General features: G+C 35.8%; 2 protein-coding genes across 3 annotated transcripts in view; one reads left to right on the top strand and one right to left on the bottom strand.

Moving 5' to 3' along the window:
* pth1r (parathyroid hormone 1 receptor) overlaps positions 1-5,712 on the top strand; it is a 57,438-nt gene extending 51,726 nt beyond the window's left edge. Inside the window, exons 9-13 of one of the 2 annotated variants that reach the window (XM_081598287.1) lie at positions 504-570; positions 728-822; positions 1,465-1,606; positions 1,958-1,999; positions 2,087-5,712. In XM_081598287.1, the coding sequence (XP_081454413.1) occupies positions 504-570; positions 728-822; positions 1,465-1,606; positions 1,958-1,999; positions 2,087-2,449 (709 nt within the window). In that variant the 3' untranslated portion in view covers positions 2,450-5,712. The remainder of the gene's footprint in view (positions 1-503; positions 571-727; positions 823-1,464; positions 1,607-1,957; positions 2,000-2,086) is intronic. The other variant, XM_081598288.1, reaches the window with a different exon arrangement.
* Positions 5,713-5,762: 50 nt separating this feature from the next.
* tmie (transmembrane inner ear) lies at positions 5,763-16,381 on the bottom strand. The gene is made up of 4 exons (XM_008434309.3): positions 15,679-16,381; positions 13,240-13,357; positions 11,689-11,838; positions 5,763-6,185 (listed from the first exon to the last, which is right to left on the bottom strand). The coding sequence occupies exons 1-4, from the start codon at positions 15,787-15,789 to the stop codon at positions 5,875-5,877; spliced, it is 690 nt and encodes a 229-aa protein (XP_008432531.2). The 5' UTR covers positions 15,790-16,381; the 3' UTR covers positions 5,763-5,874.
* Positions 16,382-26,123: the final 9,742 nt, after the last annotated feature.

Here is a 26,123-nt window from a genome sequence, read left to right as displayed (position 1 = left end):
AATCATTGCCCTGAAGCTGTAAATCAGCACAGAGGCAGTATTGTGCCTAGATCAAGACACACCAGTATCAAGCTGAAAGGAGCGGATTCAGAATCAATATATAAAATATTCAGTGATTTTAATTCCCAGTATGGGCAAACTAGCAAATTCCTTAGCCCTTTGAATGACACAGAACAGGTTAGAGAGATGTACCTGAATCTCAGGAGGAATAAATCAGTTCAAGGGGGATTAAAGTCAGAACTCTAATATGAGTGCTTTGAAAAATATAATTAGTTTTCATATAACACTTGTGTCTAGAGGTGTTATAAATCTAGAGAGGATGGGGGACAAAAACAATGTCCTATCGAATTTCTATCTCATTCCTCTTATGTTGTGAAACAATGTCAGATATCATTTATGGCACTAAAGTGGAGCAGAGAGATTCTGAATCTGCTTACCCACTTAACCCTTCTTTAGCTTATTCCTGAACCCTTACCTACTCATCTTGTTGTTTATTTCTGCAGGTGTTGGGACTTAAGTGCAGGCAATTTGAAATGGATATATCAAGTGCCTATTTTGGTGGCGGTGGTGGTAAGTACATGCTTCCAGTTTGTGCTTAATCCCCATGGTGTGCAGGAAATTACACCACTTGACTGCACCTGTGGCCTAACAACTGTTGAATGAGAAAGAGCTTATTATGTTTCCAATTATACCTAATCCTAACATTATGTTTCTACTGTCTCTTCAGATTAATTTTATTTTATTTTTGAACATCATCAGAGTCTTGGCAACTAAACTACTAGAAACCAATGCTGGGAGATGTGACACCAGACAACAGTACAGGTATGGACAAGTCTTAGAAACATTTGATTCAGAATTCCCGAAGGTGTCCTTCTCGATTGGTTTATCATGACTTGTTTGCCAACATTAAGCCTTTTTCAATGGGAATAGATGGAATTTCATTCATTGTATTCTTTACTATGCCTAAAATTGAATCAAACATGTTTAAAAATGCAATTTCAATGCTATTTTTCTTTTAGAATATGTTGGTAATTGCAAATATCACATCAGGATTACAGGATTACACATCAGGATTACTTTAGAAGGGCAAAGAGGAGGAGCCCCACGGTGAACTTATGGCAACAATAAAACATTTTGCTTCAAATAGTTGGAATATCTGGCCATATCTGGGATTTTGGTCATTTAATAGACATAACAATGTCTTTAAATGTCTTTCTTCATGTTTCGACCCACTTATGTTTCATGTTCAGATATGACAATAAATGTAGTGGGGTAAGTAGCTATCATTACAAAGTTTGCATTGTTTTTTTTTTTTTTTAGCCTTCACTTGTTTTTGCTATTTTTAATAGCAAAAACAAGTGCTATTAATTATTTAAATTATTAAATAATTTTAATAATTTAATAATTTTAAAAATATTATTTCTTTTTAAAATAATCTTCAGACTGTGAAATGTTCTGTTGCAGAAAGCTCTTGAAGTCCACGCTGGTGCTGATGCCACTGTTCGGCGTCCACTACATTATATTTCATGCCATGCCGTACACAGAGGTCTCCGGGATACCATGGTTGATACAGATGCACTACGAGATGCTTTTCAACTCCTTCCAGGTAAAAAATAAAAGACATTGGTGTAGAAATTCTGGAAATGTCATTTCATCACTTTGGGAGCCTTTATTTGTCTTTTCATGCTAAAGAAATCAATTTGACCTGACTGGGATTTGTCCGCAAGGTTTATGTTATCATCATTCAACAGCTACAGATTGTCAAACTGTTTTTCATTGTTTGGTTACTGATTTCTTAGAAGATCCTAATTAAGATAAAGAAAATGGCAGGGATAACTGATGACTGTGAATATCAAAGAAAATGTCAAATTACACAGCTTAAATGCCATATTAAGCATGTGCTCATTGCTTGATTTTGTATAGTGTCCCTAAAACCATTTTTTTCTCTCTCTTTTAGGGTTTTTTAGTTGCAATCATATACTGTTTTTGCAATGGGGAGGTAAGAACTCCAAGAATTGTGCTTTGAAACATTCTTTTCAATGTCCATGACTGCAAACTTATATAAATAAATCAATTATCCTTTAAGGTGCAAGCTGAGATCAAAAAGTCATGGAGCAGAAGAACCTTGGCCCTTGACTTCAAGAGAAAAGCTAGAAGCGGGAGTAATACTTACAGCTATGGACCAATGGTATCACACACCAGCGTAACCAATGTCACTGCCAGAGGACCCCTGGCCGTCCATCTCACCACAAGGCTAGGGCCAGTGCCTGTAAACGGCCACAGGAACCTTCCTGGGTATGTCAAGAACGGCTCAGTCTCAGAGAACTCTGTGCCTTCCTCAGGACAGGAACTTCACATACCTGAAGAGGAGCAGTCCGCGCAAACACGGCCTATTGTGGAAGAGAAACCCACTCCTGTTGTAGAGGAGGAGAGGGAGACGGTCATGTGACCTCTAGAGGACAGCATATATAGCGATGAGAAGAGGAAAGACAAATTGTGAACACTCTGTGGATGATCTGATGATTTGAAGGAGGAAATTGCATGAACCAAAAATATTGGCTCTTTTCCTCCTGTAAACTGAGCCAGCACACTGCAAACTGAGGAGGCTCAAGGGAACAAAAGAGTGTCTTGATTTCTCAAGCTTGGCTGAGAGATGAAGGCGGCAAGTTCGTAAAGGCAGATAGTTTTTGTCCTTCCACCATCTGCCAAAGAGAATGTGTGAAAGCCTAAATCAGGGTGAAGTTTCTGACTTTGACTTCACTGCCATGACTGTTTATGTAGTTTTCTGGAAGGAAAATGTGTATAAATTAAGCATAAGGTTGATAAGACATCAGCCTTACTCATTTACTGTACATCAAAGGTGGGAAACTTTTCTCAGCAAGGTTTAATATGAATAGAAAACGTCAAATGCTACAATTTGAAAAGCATCAGTTCTACTTTGTGGCATGGTCACATTTGTTCTCCACTGACTCACATCTGTGTCAGTGTAAAAGGAAAGCTACTCAGGTAATTGAAGTCCTTTGTTGTCACAAACTTATTTTCATACTTTTCATGTCTTTTTGGATGTTTTTTTTTTTTTTTTTTTTTACAGCTTCAGGTTTTTTTTCAATACAAATTTCAGTCTAATTAGAATAAATATGAAGGATTGAAGCGAATCTACAAATTCCCTAATTTTCTGTTCAAAACCTATGGTTGCACTAGATCATGGAGCGAGTACTATCTAGGAACTTTCATTGAAATGTCTTGGTATTTTCCTTGAACTGACATTTTCAGGCCTTTTCCTGCTGAGTAGTTTCTGGAATCAAGCTTTAATACAAGGCTGACTAATCTTTGGGTGCTTTCTGGGGACTTGCCAAGAACCTCCATGGACCTTACGTATAATGGTTTTCTTTTAAATCTCCTAGAATTTACTTGTAAGTAAATATAAACAATATGTAACTTTCATAGTAGTTACCAACTACTTTCCGCTACTTACAAGATCTGTGCCATGTTATAAATTGATGTACAATTTAATAAGATTTTAAATGAAATTATTGAGTATTTTTAGGAGCTTGACTGTATCGTGAGTTGACTCATAATGAGTACTTTCCTGACTTCAATGAATTTTCACAAACTGTAGCAGTGTATGTATATATTTTGGCATTATGAAAGAATGTTACTTGTCACAAATATGTTTCTTGAAAAGTCGATGAAAGCTTTATAAAATCTCCATAAGAGTTTCAGAAAACCATCTGATAAGTTCCATGAAATTTACATTAAATTCACCTGTAACCTCAATAAGAGCACCGTTTACATTGGGAACATCTAACAAATGATTGTAGGAATATCAAAGTGAGAATATTTTAAGTGGATTTTGGAGTAAAAGTAGGATATGAACAGAAATGGGTTGATTTGTTGTCATAAGGTTTTTATAAAATTAGACCCAAATCAAAACCACAGATGGATTCAGAAAACCTTAATTTCCAGTGGAGTGAAAATTAAATCCATGAGATTATATTCCCTCAGAATTCAAAGAGAGGCATTTATGCTGGATACAAAAGGCCCATTAATGTGCTGCTTCATTTCGTTCACATTTAAGTTGCAGTGTTTACAGATCAAAAGTACATTCTAATTAAGAGCTAAATGTTGTTCCAAACATACAGTATATGTTTTGTAGCTGTTGTGTCGTATTTTCGCTAAACTGTTCGTTAAATGAATGTCAGAACTATACGTAGACTCTAAACAGAGGTGGTAAATTTATTAAAATGTGACGGATATTCATGGAGTCAGTTACTGACACATGCCACAATACATTAAACTCGGTAATTAACTTGCATGGCTGACAGTGTAGGGCATATGATTTAGTATTGTATCAAAGAAAAAAGACATTAAAAATTTAAAACTTCAACATATCTTTGTATTTATGCCCAATATTTATTTCAATTTGCCAAATCCTCCTAAAAATAGTGAAATGATGAAACACACATGTGCCATTTATGTTAAAGATATTGTTTTGAACTTAGAATCTGAAATCCATGATTTTACCTCTAAAATAAATTCTTGTAATGAGGGTTCAGGATACACCATCATTACAACCATATTTTAAACTGCAAACTCAAATTAGAACCTAATTTTATATCTTAATTTCTTAGTTTTTCATTACTTTTGTCGGTAAGTCTGATCATAATTAATAAAAGAGGTTAATTTATTTCAGTTCCTTTTGTTCATCTATTAAGAGACTTCTGTACTTCAGTCGTCGTTTTAGAAGGAACCAAAAACTGCAAAGTCTTACAAAGTCTGTAACTTTTTTTTTTAAATAAAGCCTTAATCTTAAAATAATGGCAATGCACAACGGTAGCCAATTTAACAATAATTCAAAAGGACAAAATAAAAAAAGAAACATTGAAAAAGTGTTCTTTTTGCAGTATTTTTTAGATGCACATTGTTTTTGGGTGAAGGGGAGTCAAAACATATGTATTTTTACACCAAATGTGTTAAAATGCCTTATGATAAAATGTCTTATTGAGAGAAACATAATTTTCTTGGATTTTACAGAAGTATACACAACACCACTGGCATTGCAGAAATTTAGAAATAACTCCACGTCACTTCCTTAATCCAGACATCTTGCACCTGTCTACTTACTTTATCTGTCTCAACTACAACACAAGATTTAGGAAATTCAATACACCTGAAGCAATGGGACAAAACATATAAGCTCCTATGTTAGTGAATATATCTTGCAGAAAATATGTTCAGTATAAACTTTTTGAATATTGTTTAAATGCCTTATGTAATAAGGTCAGCCAGAATCTGAGTACTTTTACAAAGAAATGCTTGCAATTTTTATTTTAGCACTTTATTCTCCCTTTTATTTTTATTTTTTGCAATTCTGTTCTGATTTTTTTCCATGCAAAGATTGTGTTTCAGAATTTTGAGGCCAATTTTCATAGAGCTAATGTTGTAAGTGTTTATATACGTCTTCTGGAAGTAAGTGTTTTATGTCATTTATTTATGTTGAAATGTACTCAGTGGAAGTGGTATTTAGTCTCAAGGCCTTGTGTAAAACCGTTGTATATTGGCAGTATTTGGTTGAATACATCTCTCCCTCTCTTCAGTGCTCTGTAATTAAGGCATTTGTAGATGTCAGTGTAAATATTCTAAAAGATGGTTTCTAATCTCTTATGTTCATCAATCAGTAAATTGTAAGACAATAAATCTGTAATTTCATTATTTTTTTGCTGCTTTTCCTTGATTTCCACTCAAAAAAATAAGACACTGTCTGACATGGATTTAACTCCACTTTTAATAGAATGTACAAACTTTATTTTAGAAAAGTATAGTTTTTTGCTGAGTGAAATATAAAACGGTTATCTTTTTAAGAGGGATTACAGTTCACTTTTGTGATTTTCTGCCTCCCCCTTTAGCACCTCCTTTGCCTCCTTTTTCATCCTTCTCTCCTTTGTCGCTCTTCTTGCCTTTTCCTTCACCACCTTCTTTCTTGGACGCTCCTTTTTCCCCCTTTTCTCCCTTTTCACTCTTCTCTCCCTTTTCCCCCTTCTTTTTTGTAGAAGCCTCATTGTCATCCCCTTTCCCTTCTTTGGCACTCTTGTCTTTCTTTCCCTCCTTGCTCTTCTTTTCTCCTTTTTCACCATCCACTTTCCCGGACACTGTTGGAACCTCAGTTTTTTCTTCTGGTTTTGCAGCTGCAAAAAGTAAGAGAAAAGGGTCAGGACTTCAAAGCAGCAATTGGCTCTTCCTGGATATTTCTAGAAATGGTTGTATTGACACCTTTCTTGAAGAACAGACACAAAATGCCTTACATGGCTCTATCCAAAAATGCATTAAAAAAATCACCTGTCCATATCATATCACAGAAGACTTCTCTTGGACTAATAACACAGCATTTCTGTGTACATTTTTACTTCTTCTCCAGTCCAAGAAAAGCCAGAACACTATCTTCTAACCAGCCTGTCCATCTTCTTAAGAGGCACAATCAAGAGAATCCTGACCAGCTGTATCACTGTATAGTCCCCTGTGTTTTGCAGCAAGACCCTCTAAGCAGGTGGAAGGTCTTGCGGAGGCTTTTCACATGAGCTGGAAAGCCTTTAGTATTGTAGGAGATGCTACTGTCCTCACTGGTTTTCACTCTGCTGCCGTCTGGAAAAAGACTGCAGTTTCTGGGCCAAAGAGGATGTACAAAGGACAATTATTTTTTTAAATGTGCAAGATTCCCCCCTCTGAATACATTTTTTCTGCATTCTCTGTGTATCTTTGTTCTGGTGCAGTAAACAGAGGATCCGGCAAGTGTGCCAACAAGTGAAAATGGCAAATTAGAAGATAAATAGCTAAATAAGAAAATCACAAATTAGTGATCATTTTGTTAAAATATTTAAACTTAAAGTTTTGGAACAACATTGCCGGGCCTTTCTACTAATATGTTCTAAAATAAAAATATGTTTTAAAGATTGTTGCATTAAAATAATGTAATTTTTGTAATTTTTTGCCTTTATCAAAACCTAAAATATGAATCTTCCAACATGTAAAGGATCAATTCATCAGAATTATTAAAAGAGGAATCTGCCAAAGAGCTGAATCTGTTCAGGCGTTTTGTGTGACATTAGGGAATTTCATCTATATTTTAGCTACAAAAGGTAGCTAAAATAAATGTCTGTCTTTAAAATCTAATCTCCTTTTGTTTCCCTGACTTAGGTGTTATAGTGCGGCAAATATATCTGCATAAACAAGATGTTAAGTGCTATGTACAGATCACCATGAAAAGAAGATCCAATCAGATATCCAGATCCGATTTAGTGAAGAAATATTAGTAGTATAGCTTAAAGGAAGGAGCTTTACTCATGCAGCTATGGTGATAAATTCCACTTGATCAGTCCAAAGGTTCACAGGAAATAATTTTGTTACTCAGCAACAGCTTTTAAAAACTTTGACTGCTACTCTAATTGGGGGATATTTTAAGCCTGACATTTTCTCTTTCTTTTGTAAACTGTCAGTCTATTTTTTTGGCATCTCATTGGTTAATACCTGCTTGACTTTGTGTTAAATTGAGGCAGAAATGAAACCTTGATTTTTTTTTCTACTAATTTGCCATTACAAAATGACACTACTGTCTGGAATAAATCATCACATATAATACAGTGGTGTCTCCATATTTATATGGAATTACACACCTTCTACTTGGAAATAAGCAGGTATAAGTGGAGGTGAAAGTAGAGAAATGAAGAATACACACACAAAACTCTATATATAAAGTTCTTTTTTATTCAGTGGGGAACATTTTGGATAAGGAGGGAAGATGGAAGGTAGTTAAAGACTAAGCCTTGTGACTTCCAGCATTTTTATACTCACTGACTGTATATGTAAGATATAATGTCTCTGAAAGAGGAGAAGCTCATTATTTTTCTTACTTGACTCTACTGTCCCAGATATATTTCTCCTCTTGGCACGTTTGAATATATGGCGGTATAGAGATCTTCAACATGAGAAAGTTTTGAGATCAATGTTCCAGACCAGTTTATGCTCTTCACGACATCTAGGCCCAGTATTCATACAAATATACATTCCTCTTAACTTTTTCTTAGAAAAGCAGTCAGGAGGCCCATGGTAAAATCATGGTAAAGATAAATAATTTCAAGGCTTTAGAGATGCCAACTCCTCAGTTTTCAACACCAACAAGAACTCTTAGTTCTTCGGTCTGAAAATTAAAAATGAGATGCTCTCAAAAAGCCAATAGAACTCTAGGATTACATCAAACTATTTTGAAATTCTTTATAAGTGTTAGTATACTTGCCAAAAAGAGATTGGGTAGTTCTTTGTCATTCTCAAAAAATGACCAGAAAAAAAACATATACAATTTTCTTTTTCATTATAGAATCTATGGCATGGCCAAAATTTTGGCAACCTGTGTTTATTTATTTTAAATAATAAAAAAAAAAAAGTCTGTGAAACATAATCACGAATTTCTTCTCACTGTGAGATAGATACTGCTTCACATTCAGTGACGCTATTTTCAGCATGCATTACGAGTTCTTCTGGGATGTCAGATGCTGTTACCGATTTAATGTCAGACACACCATCATCTTGACATAATCCGGAAGGAGATGCATAAATTTACATATTTATTTAGCTTTTTTCATTCAGAGGCAAACATTGGAGCAAAGTTTATCATACAGAACAAGTGATAACTCCATGTTCATTTTCAACATTTCATTATGGTTACTGTACCTCCTCTTATCCCAGTGACATGGTTAATTAGCTGCATAGTGCCACGGATGAGTATCCACATGCTGACATCAGAAACTAAAGCAATGTGGAGCAACAGTAACTTCACTATGTTCTTTTTATTCTCTGATGCCAATATTATTTCAGACATGCATCATGGGAAAAACACTTAAGCGTGTAATTGCTCTATATCAATTACACATTACTCAACGAACGCATTTCCGTGACTACAAAGAAGATGGACCAGAAGCAGCAGAGAGGATAAGATTCTTCTGACACATTAAAAGTAACAAATAGAAATGGCACCTGAACTAAAAAACAGATTAAGAGAACAGTCAGAGTCCAAACTATTTATTGTATTCAAATCTAATCCCACAGTTAGGAATATTGATGGGGGAGATACAAACAAACAGGAGGAGGAACAAACACCATCCTACAACATTTAACACAAGGCATGCCGCATACGTGGCAAATCAATCAGGTTCTTTTCATAGCATTTTTGCTATGCAGGCTATTTCAAAATTCATGTACAAAAATATCATGCAAACATTCAAAAAATTTCACAACTCAACCTAGAGGTGCTTTGTGAGATGCTCTACAGGGCGGCAAAAACTGGGGTATTTTGTCCCCCAGGCTATTGGGGATTTAGACATGCTTAGATGTGTAAATCAAGTGGGATACTTTACTTGCTGTTGCTGCTGAAGTTGGAATTTCATTAGCAACTTCAGGTATGGTGCTAATTTAAATAGCTTTTTTGTGTTCTTTTGGAAACCTTTGACACATTTGATGATATTTCATAAAAAATCTGAAATACCGTGAATATAAGTTCATTTCATTCAACACAGAAAGCAATGAACAGAGATCATTTTAAAACACACTTTGAGAATATGCAACCTTTATAATAATAAAAAAAACACTGAAGAAGCATTTTGAATACTTTTTTGGCATTGAGAAAAATATCAATAGCACAATTTTGGCCAGTCAGATCTAGACCTAATTATTCTACACTAATTACAGATTGAAACACAGCATATGTAACGTTTTATCCATAAGTTGGAGAAGAATGGACGTTTACATTTCTAAAAAATTCTGCTGAAATATCTGTCAATATACAGTGATGTGGAAATGGATTTACCACCTTTCAAATTTATTCTGTTTTTGCTTTGTTGTCAATATATTTTCATTAAAACAAGTTTTATTATTACAAGAACCAGTATTTGAATGATTTCCGTTGTAATTAAAGAACAAAGACTATTCAAATCAACCTATTCTTGTTCAAGAAAGTTAAACCCTCTTTTCTAAATTACAACTACATGAGCTCTAATTACTGCCACCCCTTCAGAAACGAGAAATCACCTAAATCCTATCTGACAAGTTGAAGACCTCCAACATCAACACAACATTTAACAAGTTTAGAAAGATGTGAAAAAATAAAGCCATTGGTATCCATTGGTTTGGAAAGGATTACAAATTATTTTTTGAGACTTTGAGAATGACCTAATCAAAGTCTAAAGTACAATCCAAATGGAATGCTGCAACCAATCAGAATTGGTTGTTTATGCTTGAAAAACCACTGTGGCTTGGTTAAAACCAATTTGCAAAAAAAGAGTTGGCAAAAAATGTTTCTACAGTAATGTAAAAAACTCTGTTATCTTAAATACCTTATGGCAGTCGTTAACACACAGAATGGCAGGAACGTGTCATTAGTATTATATGTTATGAGGGTAATTACTTTTTACATAGGGTCATATTGGCTTATTTAGCTTCTTCCTTTAATGAATGAAACCATTTCCAAACCGCAATTTGTCTGTACCAGAGTCACATTCGCCTTAGGTTAAAGAGTGGTAGGAGGGTTTTTTTTTTATTTACCACCTTGTACATATACAACATACACACTCCCAAATACACACCAAGTATGGTGAAATCTACAACTGTCAAGCTGTTCTAACCAAATCTTATTGTAAAAGCAGCACCATGTGTACTTAGTAGTTTCATTAAAGTTCCATTAAAGAAGACATCACTACTGAGCAAAGCCTGAAAATTTTCAGCAAAGCCTGAAGATTTTATGCTTTTTCTTTTCTGGCAGCATTTTGGAAGTGATACTTTAGTCAAGCTAAACAAGGGATTGATTTAGCTTTTGCCACCAGCAGTTTTTAACAAAGATTCAGCAAGGGCTGAGTTGAGAGCAAAATAAAAGCATTTTGGATAGATGAATGAAGGGTGCTTTTAGAGTGGCTCCTACTGTAAACACTGCACTTTGCAAAACAATTGAGCCAAAGAGGAATGGCTGAAGGAAGATTAGAGCAGAAGAGCAGCAGAAAAAAAAAAAAAAACATCATCCCAGCTCTGGCAAAGACAGAGAGCTAGGGTGGTCCTCGTTGACAATAACCCCAGAGAGAGGGCTGCTGTTAGGGTTTTGAGTCTGGACCTGCTCAGACACTGTCTGCAATGCAGAGGAATCTGGGGTCGCTGGAGGAAAAGGAGGAAGAGAAGAAAAGAGAAAAGGAGAGGAAAAGTGGAGATTATAGGAGCAGAATTTTACGAGACAAATATAAAAATGAAGAAAAAAAAATCTGATTTAAGAGGACACCGTGAAATAAAATAGTTGTTAATCAGAAAGTGTGTTTGAGACAATAATGAGTTTTCTGGATTTTACTTTAAATTTAGTGTTCACTACTATTCTCTGTAAATTGCAGATACACTGAAATAAATCAATTTCAGTCATGAACTGTTACACTGAATAAAAAGCACTGCGGATACAGATGTACAAACAGCCTCTGAGAAAGGCTGTTTCTCCCATCTGTTTTTCTCCCATGTCAGAAGGAGCTGAATTTTTAGCTTAAGGAGTATGGCACAGAAGGGAAATTAAACTGCAAAGGTCAACTTCAGAGCTAAAGACTGCTGTGGCTTTTATTACCAAAGCTCTTCTGTCATGTGAAGATTCAAATGATATTACAGAGAGGTACTTACATCCTGGGATCTCAGTCAGCTCATTCAGCGGTGGCACTGTCTCTAATGTGTTGGCATATTTTTTGGCAGCTAGTCTTTGTGCATGCCGTGCCTCAATTTCCTTTTTTGTCCGTGGGATACGGCATTTGAAAATACAGCACAGAGTAATAACTGAAAGAAAGACGAAAAAAAAAAAAAAAAAGGACATGGTGAGTTTAAATTATTAAAACCTCTTATTCATCAGGAAAGTGCAACACGTTGCACTTAGGAGTACGTTAGCTATTACACATCCGAGAGAGATGTGAGTTATGACTTCTACATTTTGAACACCCTAAAGAGAATATGTGTGCTTTCTATGGAAGCTGAACTACAATGAGCAACAGGAGCAAATGCACAGGAAAGAGCAAGATGCTAACTCCAAAACACACATAACACAACAAATGTGACAATCACAGAACACAGAAGCAAAAACCTACCACCAACAAAATAAATGCAAAAAACTGATCCAATCACAATTCACTCCACAAAGTAGAACAGCTTCAGACCACCAGGAGGAGTCTGTAGTAAGTAGTATTATTAAATATGTTGCTGTTATAATATTGCAAAAGACTGTGTGTTTGAAAAAAGACAAAGTACAATGCAGCTTTTCTACTTTCTTCCAACTTTTTTCTGGACATCCCGTTAAATCATGACATCTTTTCTTTACTGAGAGTCCAGTCGCATATGACTTGGTGGTCAACTCTCACTAGTGGTCTGGAACACTTGGAGCGAGTTTGCATCCTTTGTTTTTTCTATTTGCAGCATTTTTCCTTTTGCTTCTATTTCTTGTGGTTGCAGAAATGTGTCTATTTTTTTTTCTTTTCCATTTGATTTAGTGGTTTTAGACTTTTGCTTCTCTTTTCTGTGTTTGTAGCATATTTGCAGCATTTGTTTTTTGTGTTTGTGTGTTTTGGGGTTTGCAATATTTATGTGTTTGCAGAAGGTTTTCCCATTTGCCGGCCGTTTGCACGAAAGATAACTAGTCTATCTAGTTATCTTCCCGGTCTTCTTCAGACAGACTGCCTCCTCAAGAATTTGATTTCAGCTGTTAACAGTTTCCTCTATTTGTTTTGACTTTTAAACCTGGAAACTGTGCTTCCGATCATCTCTCCAAGACTGTGTTTTTTTTTCTTCTCGTTTTTGCATGCTTTTTCCTGTTTGTGCAAATCAACAATCTGTTCTCTGAACTCTTGCATAGTTTTTGTGTGATAAGGGGAATCTTTCTATCTCAGCCACACAAAAGAAACTCTCATTTGGTCACAGCAGGTGAACTTGAGACCTTACAACCTTCTCAGATACTTTGCTTTTATAAAGAATTTCATTGTATAAGTTTCAGACTGTAGTCACTGAAAGTTGAATTTGGATAAAATCCTTGCATTTTTCCTTGTGCTTAACTATTAAAGCAATTTTTTTAGTCAACATATGAACAATTCTGAGTTTCCCCAATAAATCAAATTTGCAGGAGAGGTTACATAATAGTAGATGTCTTGTGGTCATACCCGTAAGAAACTGAATTGACAAAGGCATACTTACCAACAGCCAACACAAACACTGAAAAGATTCCAATGACCTGCCATAATCTCAGCCCCCAGAAAACGACAGTTTCTGAGTTAACTGGGTCCGGCTTCTTCGGGGGCGGTGTGGGTAAAAGCTAAAAGCAAATGACAAAACAAACACATTTTTCACACAAACCAGAATTTTGCCAATATAATGTGTAGTATTATATATGTCTCTAATAAAGATCTCTGGTAATAGTACTTTGCTGCTAGGCAATTTTCTACAGATGTGTGTAGAAGGTATTTTGAAACATTTATTTCACCACTGACCTCTATAACTGGAGCTTGGGAAAGAATAATTACACGTTCTCCCAAAAGGATATGTTGTCGGTGCTACCAAACCCCGCAGAGCATCGCCCCCTCTGATAAAATCATCAAGAGAAGGTTTCCCTGGCTGCTGTTTATTGATCACTTGACTGGATGGGGAAACTCTACACTTTAATCTATGAGGCACCAAGTAATTGATCTAAAAATAGGCTATTGTTCTGTTTGCTACAATTACTGAAAACACTGCAAGGCAATAAAAAAACTAAGAAAAGAGAAGCTGGATGTGAACATAGAATTAAAACAACACATTAGAGCTTTTTTCTTGTTAAAACCAAATTATTTCAGATCTTTATCTTTTGTAAGTTCCACCTAGGTTTAATGTAAATTCCAAAGTAGAGTTAATAAGTTCACTGAACTATGTTGTTCCCATCAGTAGTATCTGTCAGAACACCAGGTTTTGGTGTGTTGCCACAAAAGTCTGACAGAGTTACACATTTTCACAGGTTTTAAATATTTCATATCTTCAAAGCTGCTTGTTGCTTTAAATTGCAATTGCTGTAACTCAGTCAGTGGAAACACTTCACTGCAGAGCGGTGTTTTTCTCTACAATGCAGATGCAGATGTGACACACACATCACATTTAAAACCCCAGTCCCAGGTCAGACTTGAATATGTTTTCTTCCAGGATCACCCGGTGCTCAGATTCATTTATCTTTCCATCAACTCCCCCCATTGTTGCCTGTCCCTGCTCAGCATCAGCCCAGAGCATGATGCTGTCACTACCATGTTCCACTGGAACATGGAATGTATGCTATGCAATGATAGATTCCTTACCACAGAAAGCTTTCTATGTTGACCAAAAAGTAACATTTTGGGTATCAACCTGGTTGGTAAATCTTCAATAATAACTTTCTTTATGTCATAAGTGGTGTGTATGACGCGAGACAACTGGGTATGCATTTGAAAACTCTGCCAGTTTTCATTCCTCTTCTTCATGTACATTTTAGGCTACTGTGCAACAAGTAGCCTATACTTGTAGCTTTTATATGGTGTAAAAGCTAAGTAAGATTTTACACCATATATTTATTAAGCATTTCAAGTATTTTATGACTCAAGCCTGAGCTTTAGTCATTTCACTTTCAAAGCTCAAAAGGCAGCATGTGAGCAGCCACAGGGACTCCCTCTAGAGATTTCTGCCGTTTTCTCTTATCTTTGATGAAAAACCTGTTCACGTCACATTAAACTTGAACTGTTATGCATAACATAACAGTTCAAGGCATAGCCTTTTGATAAATGAAAATATGTTATATGTGGCATTTTTTGTACATGAAAAAAGAGTGCGTTCCTCCAACAAAAAAGTATTTCTCCAACAGAAAAGGCAAGAATACTTTTCTGTTGGAAAAGTATTCTCGCCTTTATTGAGGAATCCTCACTTTATTGAGGAATTTAAAGGTGCTAACCTCATGGAATACAAAAATAAGAAATGATACACAAACTCCATTCTCTCTGCTCATAGATAAACAGGAAGACATTTAATGCACATCTGCGGATTCACACATCACATTTTCATCGTCTCATTTTCATCGTCTCAGAAATCCAAAATGAGACGATGAAACATGTATATGAACATATAAACCTTACCTTTTAATCTAGTTTCTAATACTTGAGTCCTAGTTGTTTTTATTTCCCATGGAGAACCTTTTTGGTAATTACAACATCTGACTTGTCTTAGATGCTATAACCCTGCTTTTGTCTGTGAAGTAGCTCATTCCCTTTTATGTTTGTGCAGATTTTACACAAACTGCTCAGTTTCTAAATCATTTCTTACCACCTTTCAGCTTTTTTTTTTTTATGTCAGACAAGAATGAAAATCAACTTATCTCTCTTCTATTCAACCTGAGCACCAAAGTAACAGTTAAAACCAATACTTGTCACAACAACTCTGCTTAGCTTTTCACACCGGCTCATGCAGTCATGCTTTTCTATTTTCCCTCAAAACCAGCCAATCTCAGTAAGAAGACAAACAACAAGTCGGGCACCCAATCAAGTGACATAAATTACGTTTATGGATGCTGTTACGCAACTAAACACCTGCGCCTATATCTGTGAAGACTAGGTTGGAGGACATGGCGTGCCTTCAAGCTCTTACCTCAGGATCCGGGACCTGGGAGAGCACAGAGGACAGGCACTGAGACAGCAGCAGCGTTCTCCATCCCCACAGGAGGAGCTGAGGTGGGCATCCAGACTGTTCCCCGACCATTCTCTCCCCCTGGTTCTCCCTGCAGCCAGCCTGCCCCCTCTTCCCCCTTCTTCCTTCTGTTCTCTCTTCTTCTTTCTCTGTCTGCCTGCCTGCTTACACTGGCGCCGTTTACAGGACGGGACCACAATGGCCCTTTAGTGATTGATAGTGAAAATGATACTGATGGCCATCCACTGCTGTTTCTTTTGGCTTTCCACCACAACACAATCCGAACCAAAAAACACAGAGTGATCCCCTCTGCAGCCAGCTGAAAACTACTCCAGTACAATGGAGGGAGCCAGTCTTGCAGTTAAGGGACATTAATTAATTAGCAGAGCTGGTGTAGTTTACAGCCAGCTCACCCAACTGAGCACAGGCAGTTAACTAAGAGAGGGGGATGGGTTGTGCAGTTGGCCATGATGAGATCGACCTATTCAGGTACAGCGAAGCGAATGGCTGTGAGTCATCACTTTTACGGCCTCAGAAGGTTGTAGAGTGAAAATCCCCAGCGCCTCATCCTTTCAGAGTGGCAAAGTATGATAAGCTGAGCTGCTGCTGACTCCAATGTTTTCAACAGGCGCTTGTCCAAGGAAAGTAAAAAGAAATGAAGAGTAACTGCTACAACATTGGCATAGACTGCAGTGACTTTTTTTTTTGTTTTTTTTTTTTCAGTTTAGTGAAAATGTTTTTGCCTGGCTGACTCTTATGCTTTTTTTATTATTATTATTACAAGTACAAGAATCGATTTCATTAATGAAAAAATCCTCAAATGAAGTGAATTTAATGTTTTTGACAACATTTTCGGCTTTTGTTTGAAAATATATTGAAAATACATTGGTGATTTAATGATGTTGGCAGTCGTTGCTTGAGACGTTTGTTTTTATTATTATATAGCATACAGGACAACAATGGCTGCAAGTTTTTATTCATAAAAATGGCAACAACTAATACACTGACCTGCAAAATTATTACTGGCATACATACTTTGCCCAATATGCCACGTTGCTACTTAAAAAGCTTAGGCCTTTTGGGGGATTTGATGTGACAAACCAACATAAAATCATGCATATCAAAATGTTGTATGCTTTTCAAATTGCCCCGCATATAAAAATATAAAATGTGTTACATATATTTGTATTTAATGCCCATTTACTGTTATGTCTCTAAATTAAAGCAAATGTAACCAGCTGACTGTCATCAGGACAACTCCCATTTGCACACTTCATAAATCTGATTTTTATGAAAAGAAGAAAGTCCCTGGTGAAAGAAAGTTTTTGGATAATTGTTGTTTTGCTGTTTACCAAAAAACATGCACAGAAGAACATAGCAAAAATAAGGTATTGTTGTAAAATTGAACTTTTGGGCCTGCAAGTAATACTTAATATCTCTACCATGCAATGAAACATGGTGGTAGCGATATAATGCTTGGGGATTTTTTTCAGCACAGGCTGGGCAGTTGATCATAGCTTTTGTGAAAATGGTTGCACTGACATTCAGAATAATCTTGGAAGAAAACCTGTCCAGGTTTCAGTCTCAGTCTTAAACTTTACTAACATTTATTTTACTAGCCAAAAAGTCTTTTTTATAATATTTGTTTTTATAGCATTATATTTTCTCCAATTTAAAGAATCCAAGAAACTTGAGATTGGGACAGAACTTCACTTTCAAGTCGGACAACGACCGTGAAAAATCCTTCAGAGCCAAAATAAAATTGTTGAGATCAGAGCTGGTCAGAGATAAATTAGAGAAAATATGATGTTATAAAACAAATATCATAAGAAGATTTTTTTGGCCAATAAGAAAATTGTCAGTAAAGTTTGGAACTGACTCCCGAAACCTGAATGGAGTACTGCAAGATTAAAGGACCTCATTGTCACAAATTCAGAAGTTGCTAGAGTTTAAGGTGGCATTCTTCTTTAAACTATTTCTTAATCCAGTGACATAAATATGGGCATGTAAGCCTGAATCAAAGTGTGTACCTGAGTTTAGGTCTGGTGACCGCAACGATCACAGCCCATGATTGACGTCTTTTTCATGTTCATCAAAAGAATCTTTGACCTTTTAATTCCAAAGGATGAAGGTATTGTCATCCTGAAAGAGGCCATATCCATCAAGGAAAAAATGTTTCATAACAGGATTACAGTAGTGATCCAAATTTTCAGTGACTTTTTCCGCTGAGGGGGCAAGCGGATCAAAACCAGTTCTGCAACACAGAGTTATCCTCAGAGCCACCAGCTCCTTTTTTGCTTCTGATATTTTATTAAAACTGACACACCCTCTATATTATATTCAGAAGAGCGGTGGGTTTCACTCATGGCCACACTATACATTTAAAAGGGCTAGTTATAACATTATAAAATGTGGTTCAAGTAAAATGATATAAATAACTCTATAATGATCACATGACTAAAGTCAAATGATCATACATGTTGTTAGTAAACATTAAGTTATTCCTTAAAAACTTTAAATTGTTTCCTCAATGTTGTACAATGAGTGCTAAACATTAGATTGTGCATCAATGAACTAGAGAAATATTTAGTTGTTATATTTATATCACTTAGTTTGAACATCATCATTTGGATGTGTCCTCTGTGGCAGCCATCTTGTAATGCCAACTTAAATACAGCTCTTTTATTGGACTTGAGCTGGCACAAGTAGGAGTTTGATTGGTTGATCATTTGTAGAAATGTTGTAGAAAGAAGTGAAATATAAACTGGATATATTTTTGTTGATAAATAAAGTTTGGATTATTTATGTGAAACATAATCTTTTCCCTCCATGGAAGGATGATGTGATGGACCAGTTTGAATTAGGAATGTTTGGCTTCAAAGTATAAGGAAGTGGACTGCTGGACGGGTTGCCAGTTTGGACGCTGTTGTTTTGGATAATGACTAGAACAAGTTAAACTGACTTCTTTTGCTCTTCAGTTATTCAGTGGCGGATCCTCTTTTCCACACTACACCCCCCTGTGTAACAAATAAATAACTTCCACAGCAGGTCAAAGTCTACAAAGCCAAGATCCATGTCTCATAGGAGGTGAGGAAATAATAATAACAACAACAACAACAAAGTATTCACCTAAACCAATATTTTTGTGAATAAATTACTGTGTAGTGAACACAAGCTCCCAGATTTGACCTTTCACAAACATTGAATTGTCTTCTACCAAAACATTGAATGATTTTGTGTAGTGTGACGTGGATTGTGATGTGTCTTCCTTTGCTGAAAGAATGTTTGCACAATTTATTTTTGACCAAATCAGTCAAAAAATTTTAATTGCTTCAAGTGATTTTGTGTGTTATACAATTTCTATTACCAAATCAAATTTCTGTTAGTTTGTCCTCTGCTTCTTCATGGACTCAATCACTTTGTGACTTTCTACACAGTCAGAGCATTTTCCTGAACTCACCAACATCCAGAAAAAGCCTCCACTTTACTGATGCTTTCCAATCACGAGAAACATTTTGTTCAATATTTATTGAATTATCCAATACAGGTAAGATTTTACCCGTTCATTATCTTTCCAGAGAGCACCAGTTTATAGATCCCGAACCATCACTTTTGAGTGCAGTGTTACGCTTTTTTGTCACTGCTATTTTGGCCCACCAAATCTTGAGAACAAAATCAGTCCACAGTTGTTGCTCTGTTTTCAGTGACTGTATGTGCAGAAGGTCTCAAACTGTGTCGGTGGGAAATTTGCTGCTGAGCCCACAGTGTGAGGTTGATTTGTTGCTTTCACTGCAAGCACATTCCTCCTGAGTGTTGACACTAGACACAGAGAGGAGATGAGAAAATAAAGATGGTAAAAGCCCCTGCAGGACACAGGCAGAAGCAATGTTAAATATTGATTAAAAGTCAACTTTTTATGAGCCACAAACATGATTATTCTAAAATATAATATATTCCGGCATAGTTTAAACACACGTTCTCTTATGTATTTTCTTTTTTTTAAAGGAATGTTGTACAGTGTTGTACAATCAATTACAACACAGGAGGACATTTTACTTGCAGATCGCTGAGATTGCTTACTCACATAACTATACATAACTCATTTTCCAAAGGTTATCCTGTCAAAGGCAATGCAAAGTAGATTCAAGATGACAACACAAACACCTTAAAGATGCACAGTTAATACTCAAAAAACCTCTGAGTAAGTGCTTTATCTCAGCCTGTAAATGCTTACTGTAGCCAGTTGAGTTACTTTTTTCATGATGTGTGACTTTTTATGTTGCAGATTATGGGTATTTTTAGTTTTTTAGTTTACTGTTTTTTTTCCTGATTTTTTTTTTCTATTTTACGATGTTGTAACATTATTGTCTTTCTTTCACACCATTTTATTTCCATATTTTGTTCCTCCTGCTTTTAGTTGTCACAAATATTAAACAAACTCTGGCTTTCTTTTCTTAGGCCCCTCTTGTTAGTGTTTATTTCCATGTTGAATTTTGTTCATTTTTCTGTCAGCTATCGCATTATTCTGTCTTACTCTTTTATCTTTATTTGTGTAAAAAAAAAGTTTATTTGCTCCACATTCTTGCCAAACTCTGTCATCCTACTTGGAGGTTTGCATCCCCACCTTCTGAGATGCTCAAAGTAAATGAATAGACTTTTTGCTGTATTCTTGGCTTTCTAGCATGTGTTACCTTCTCAGTATTCCTCTTCATATTTTCCTATAATATCTTGGTCGGGAAGTGACAAAGTTAGAGCAAAACTTCTGTCCTTTTATGTTATTTTTATTGTTCACTGTGGAGCTTCAGCTGTGTTCAAGGTTTTTACTATATTTTTAGAATTTAATTTTATTCATTTGATGTAATAAAATGGAAGTCAACATATTGTCACCAATAAAGTAAAGTGGTGCCAGCTTATATTTTCTTGATTAATTTATGGTTTCAAGGAATTTTTTTTTATTGTCATGCCACCTTGCTTGTTTGTGGTACAAAATCCTGAGTCATGGAATATGTACAGTTGCTCTATTGTTTAGAATTTCTGAATTTTCATAAAATGTTTTGGGTTAGTTTTTTGAGAATGATTTGATTCGATGCTGATTTTAAATAGTTTAAAATTTAGATTTAGGATTTCAAAGAATAGGCAAGTTTACTTTGTAAAAGTGAGATGTTTTTCTTTACTGTCTAACATTTTAGTTCCAGCCAGCTTTGCTTGCTATGCTTTTGTGTATCTGCATCAAAAATAATCCTATGCATCTATGAAAATTACTGTATTGAAAGGTTGGTGATTCAGTTCAGAGGGAGGAACCATGCCAATCCAACTCCTCTGCCAGGGGAAAGCAGCTTTTACCTTCCTGGAACGACAACATTCAAACGTGCAAATATTCAGCTTCCTCTGAGCTAATGCAAAGTTCAGAACTGCAGACCCTGACACCTAGTTTATTTCAACACAATGAAAAGAAACTGAGCAGTTTCTTTAAGAGCGTTCTCTGGCGTCCAAACCTGTTTGACCTCAAAGGCTTTTCCTTCTTTAAATTTACCTTTCTGTACTAGTTTGCACACTCCCTCAGATTTGAGTATTTAAGCTCCAAAGCAAAGAGAGAGAGAGAAAACGAGACACTGATAGATACTTTTGACTTTTGATTAGCAAATATTGCTATTAAGGTTCAATCTCAATTCCGTGCATAAAAGTTACAACTTTATGTTTACCTGTTAAAATTAAGTTCTTGTGTTAACATTGTAAAACTAAGAATAAATATATTTTCGTTATATAATCATATCCTTCTCTAAAAATGTACACATTGAGTGACAGCTAGTTGTTTTTTAGAACTGATTTGAGACAAATTAAAAATGTTATCACTTATTAATGAGAATTCTGATTTAATGAGTTTTTATTATAGTTAATAATAAATGTTCCTTGAATTTTTACTTTGAAAGACTCTTTCATTAATGCATTTCTAAAGAAGTACAATACACTGATCTTCCTTTTCTCCTACTTTGGCTGGTTCTTGGAAAAATCAGCACTGCAGCTGACCATCACTATTATCATTCTCTCTCAAACCAAACCTCTACACATCTTTTCCATGGTCTCCGAGTGAGAAAGGTGTGAGAAGAGGTTATTCTTCAGAGCTGGGCGGCTCCATGGGCAATTCAAGTTTTTCTCTAACATGCATTAAATAATCAAAACAAAACTGTATGTTTTGTGATGAGAGAAGGACGTTATAAAATTACATTAAGCTCAAAAAAAGTAAAGTTTAAATCACATCCCCTCCCTCCCTTTAAGCTCACTTCAACAGTTATTTCTTATATCTTTATTGGACAGCTCTTCGGCTTTATCTCTTTATTTTTATCCCTCAAGCATCATCTCACTCCCAAAGAATATTTTACAACCCAATGGAACCTAATCATTCCTGTTTCTGCTTATTAAAACATGTAATGTGTATCAGGGACCAAAGCCGAAGGGATTTTAGGAATAATTATTAAACCCTTGTCTCAGACTGACAGAAACGGCTCCTGGCTACGTAGTTGTGATTCTTCATATTCTTCGTAATGCAACAGTAATTTTAAAAAGTCAGTAAAGGTGTGTATTACATGTATTTATAAGTAACAGAGAAATCTTTGTAATGTTTTAAAAGACAAGTCAGACATGTAAAATACATGACCAGTGCTGCTCCTGGTGTTCTCACTAAAACTAGAAAAGAGAACATCACTCTGATTCTAAAGTCCTTACACTGGCTCCCAATAGATCAGCACACAGAATATATACACAGAATAGAAAACATTGTTGCTAGTTTAAAAGCCACTGAATGGTAAGCATCAAAATACATGAAAGCTTGCACTTTATATCCCCAGAATCAGAACTAAACATGGGGAGCAGCATTCAGTTGTTATTCTCCTCTTATCTGGAAATAACTTCTAGAAAACTGCAAAAATCCTGAAATGGAGTTCCTTTAAAGTTAGGCTTTTGTCATTTTGTCTAGAGCTGCCTTTGATTAGCAATAACAAGAACATCATTAATTGTGGTCTGCATTGCAACTTGTCCTTACTTTCCTTTAGTTTGCCACTGCTATGTAATGTTTCTTGCTGGTTTGATGTTTTGGGTTTTCATCATGTAAAGCACTTTTGAATTCTCTTCTTCTTCTTCTTCTACAAACACACATGCACTGCTTTATACTGGAAACTTTTAAAACTGTAATGAAGTAGTAAAATACTAAACCAGCTTGTATAAGTATGGATCTACATTAATAAGTCATGAACTAATTTGAGATGTTGAAAAAATCTTGCAAAAGAAAGAAGAGTGAACTAAGCCACTGCCCAGGGTTAGCATTTGACCCAAACTCCTGATTTATACAGGAAATACATTATAACCTTTTGCAAGAAAGGAGTTGATAAAGAATTAGCTTGCTTCTAAACTTGCCCATACAGTTTCTGAATACTGAATTCAATAGAATTTCAATTTGCTTCAATTTTACAACTGCAGTAAAATTCAAAAGAACAGATGAAAGTCGCCACTAAAACAGATTTACTTCTTGAGGTGTTGGAAATTTTAAGGTGCCTAGTAATTTGGTACCAATCCTGTAATTCTGTCTCTTCACATCTTTCTGTTGGAGCAACAGCATCGGGGTAGTGATTCAAAGAAACTATCTCTGTAGGGAGCCCCCTGGAAGCCTCTTGAGTTGATTGTGATGGGAAAATTGTTCTGCAAGTTTCTCTACCTGATTGTCTCCTTTTTCTCTCTCTGCCTAAAGGCCAGCAACATTCTCTGTCTGTGCAATTTGAGCATTGATTTAAGTGTAAGATGTGTCCACTCCAAATAAAAAACAAATAGTCTTTGTACCAAGTGCTTATTTAATAAATTCACTTGTGTGGTTGAAAAGGGTTTCTCCCAACGTTCTTTGTTAAGTGATTTTTTATTTTTAGTCAAAATTACATTGAAATGACTGTTTCATCTCTGAGGTTACAATACAAAAAGTCAACCTGCTTGTCCATTTTCTAATATAGGAAGGTAGAAGTCGTTTGCGTGTATGACAGTTCCGGTCTACATGTCAGTCTGCTGAGCTAGATTCTGTACACCAAATACTACTGGGAATCAGCAAGGAGGGGACGAGGAAGGAAGCAAAATTTCCACTAATAGACTGGAAAGCAGAGAGGGAGAGACTTCCAAAATTAGATATCATCCTACACCATATATTCACTGTGGAGCCATATATTGGTAAGTTTAAAGTTATGCTACACTGTTTCATTTTTTAAATGTTAGCTTGAACAATTAAATGATCACAACTTAATAATATTCCAACTTTTCCACCGATGTTCCTGATGTGTTTCTAGATTTTATAATGATCGCTGTTTATGTTTTTAAAAAAAAAACAACAACAAACTCTGAGGCTTTCAAAGAACAACTCTGAATCAAATTTTGCCCTACTAAGATAAAATTACACACAGGCTGCTTGTGTTGGTGTGTCTCATAAAATCCCAATAAATTGAATTTGGCTGTATGACGTGGGGGGAAAAAAAGGAAAAGTCCAACTGGCTGTAAATGCTTTTCCAAGTCACTTTACTCTTTCGTTTATGTTGCATTTATAATTTTTACATTTGTATTGACTTACACACAATATATATGTGTCAGGAATCAGGTTGATATGAGGTACTTTAGAGTCACATCTTGAGTTTAATGGATTTTAAACTTTTAAATTGGGTTGTACATTGTCTTTGGCTGGACTCCACCTTTACTTTGCAGTTCAAGAATGAACTCGCTGGGACACATTGTGGACCAGTTGACTACAATTAGTGGATTCATCTGTTGTGCTATAACAAACATTCACACATTGATGTTCATGTAACGTACAAGGACATTATTTCTGTGAACAATATAAGCAGTCTGTTGGGGTTTCGTGGTGCACCAGCTTGTGTCTCTCCTAATTAATTTCTCCCTTTCACCATGGCAAACTGTCAAATGACTGAAAAACTAGAGCCAAGCCAGCAGTCTGTGTTATCAGTGGAGCTGATGCAAATATTTCCAGAATGTGGATCTTATTGCATTTATGAGTAAAATGTCATTGCCATTTTGCCAGGACACGCTGAGGGACTTATTAAACAACTGCAATAATGAAAAACCATACCTTCATGGAAACAATCCTCTTTTCTTTGTAGATTCCTTCCTGTTCACCCAGTGAATAAAAATGAATTACTTTCTCTAAATGCAAAAACAGAGCATTTTTATTTTCCAAGTGTAGTTGCCACTGGGTTTGTGGCAACTACACAAACCCAATTATATATTCAGCACAAATGTTGGAGATGTTCCTAAAGAAATTGATTATTTGACAAAAGGTGTGAGCAGTTACTGTAGATCTGAGAAAAGTCTTTAAGGGATGAAACAAGTGAGAGCCACGAGTTAAAAGTAGCAATCACATTACAAAGATGACAAGCAGAGAATAGCAGCTTTTAGTGATAGGGGAGCTGTACTTTGTTGATTTCAGCTTTACAAAAAATTCTGTTTCCCTTGCCGAATCACTTTGTTTTGTCATCACCTTTTGCTCTGTGCTCCTGCAGTGCTGCTCTGCAAAGTGTCTTAAAAGCAAAAATGCAGCTGATATGCTGAGTAGTGCTGCATACTCATGTTCTGGTGCTTTAGGAATGATGCATTTCTATTTCACTGTGTTAAAGAAAAAATATATGTATTCAATCCAAAAGAAAAAAAAAAATCCCTCTGAACTGCATTTAGTATATTTTCACTTACTCAAAAAAGAACCCTACATGCCGTTTTTATCATTATCTTGGTTATTTGGTTCAAGGACGGACAAAAGATTTGCTCAATGTCAAATGAAACTGTGGATAGGACATTCATGAAAGACAAACCTTTTCATATCTTTATCAAAAGCGGGCCCAATGCCAAATAATGACCCTTCTCCTCTGCATGTTAGTCTGGCATGTGGTTCAGACTTGAGAGAGACTGATTGCTTTGTCCCAAGCTAGTATGATTTCCACAGAGAGGCCAGCATGTTCAGCTGCTGTCAGACTGATGAAAACGACAGCATGCCCAGAAGGGTTTTTTTTGTCTCTACATCCTTAGTGGTGTTTGCCTCAGATAATTTAGTACCATTTTTGTAGACCTTCTTTTTTTAACCTGTGTTTGTTAAGGCTCTAGTAATCTGCTTCCACCCTAACTAATGAACGTAATCTATTATACATTACACAGTTTTTGCTTTTCAATAATTTTAAAGGTTTTCTCCAAGTCAGTGCAGTTTTTCAGCATGACACAAGATCTTAAAAACAGCTTTAAAATGTATTTTGATTTAAACTCTTTTCATAAGAAGCCTTTTCATTGTGCTTCAGTGCAAAACTTATAAATCCGACTTGTTGAATAGTCTTAGGATAATGCATCTGCTATGTCAGCCATGTTTGATTATTTAATAT

The sequence above is a fragment of the Poecilia reticulata genome, chromosome 17 (genome assembly GCF_904066995.2).
Source record: "Poecilia reticulata chromosome 17, P_reticulata-male-v2, whole genome shotgun sequence".
Classification (NCBI taxonomy): Eukaryota; Metazoa; Chordata; class Actinopteri; order Cyprinodontiformes; family Poeciliidae; genus Poecilia; species Poecilia reticulata.
The sequence above is the reverse complement of the archived record's forward strand: the minus strand, read 5'-3'. Positions and strand labels throughout refer to the sequence as shown.

Bases quoted from the DNA above. Each gene is read 5' to 3' on its own strand.
- tmie (XM_008434309.3), bottom strand. From the start codon at position 15,789: ATGGTCGGGGAACAGTCTGGATGCCCACCTCAGCTCCTCCTGTGGGGA. The intron at 13,358-15,678 runs GTAAGAGCTTGA...ATTTGCTTTTAG, and splicing joins CCCAGGTCCCGGATCCTGAG to CTTTTACCCACACCGCCCCC. The intron at 11,839-13,239 runs GTAAGTATGCCT...TCTTTCTTTCAG, and splicing joins AGTGTTTGTGTTGGCTGTTG to TTATTACTCTGTGCTGTATT.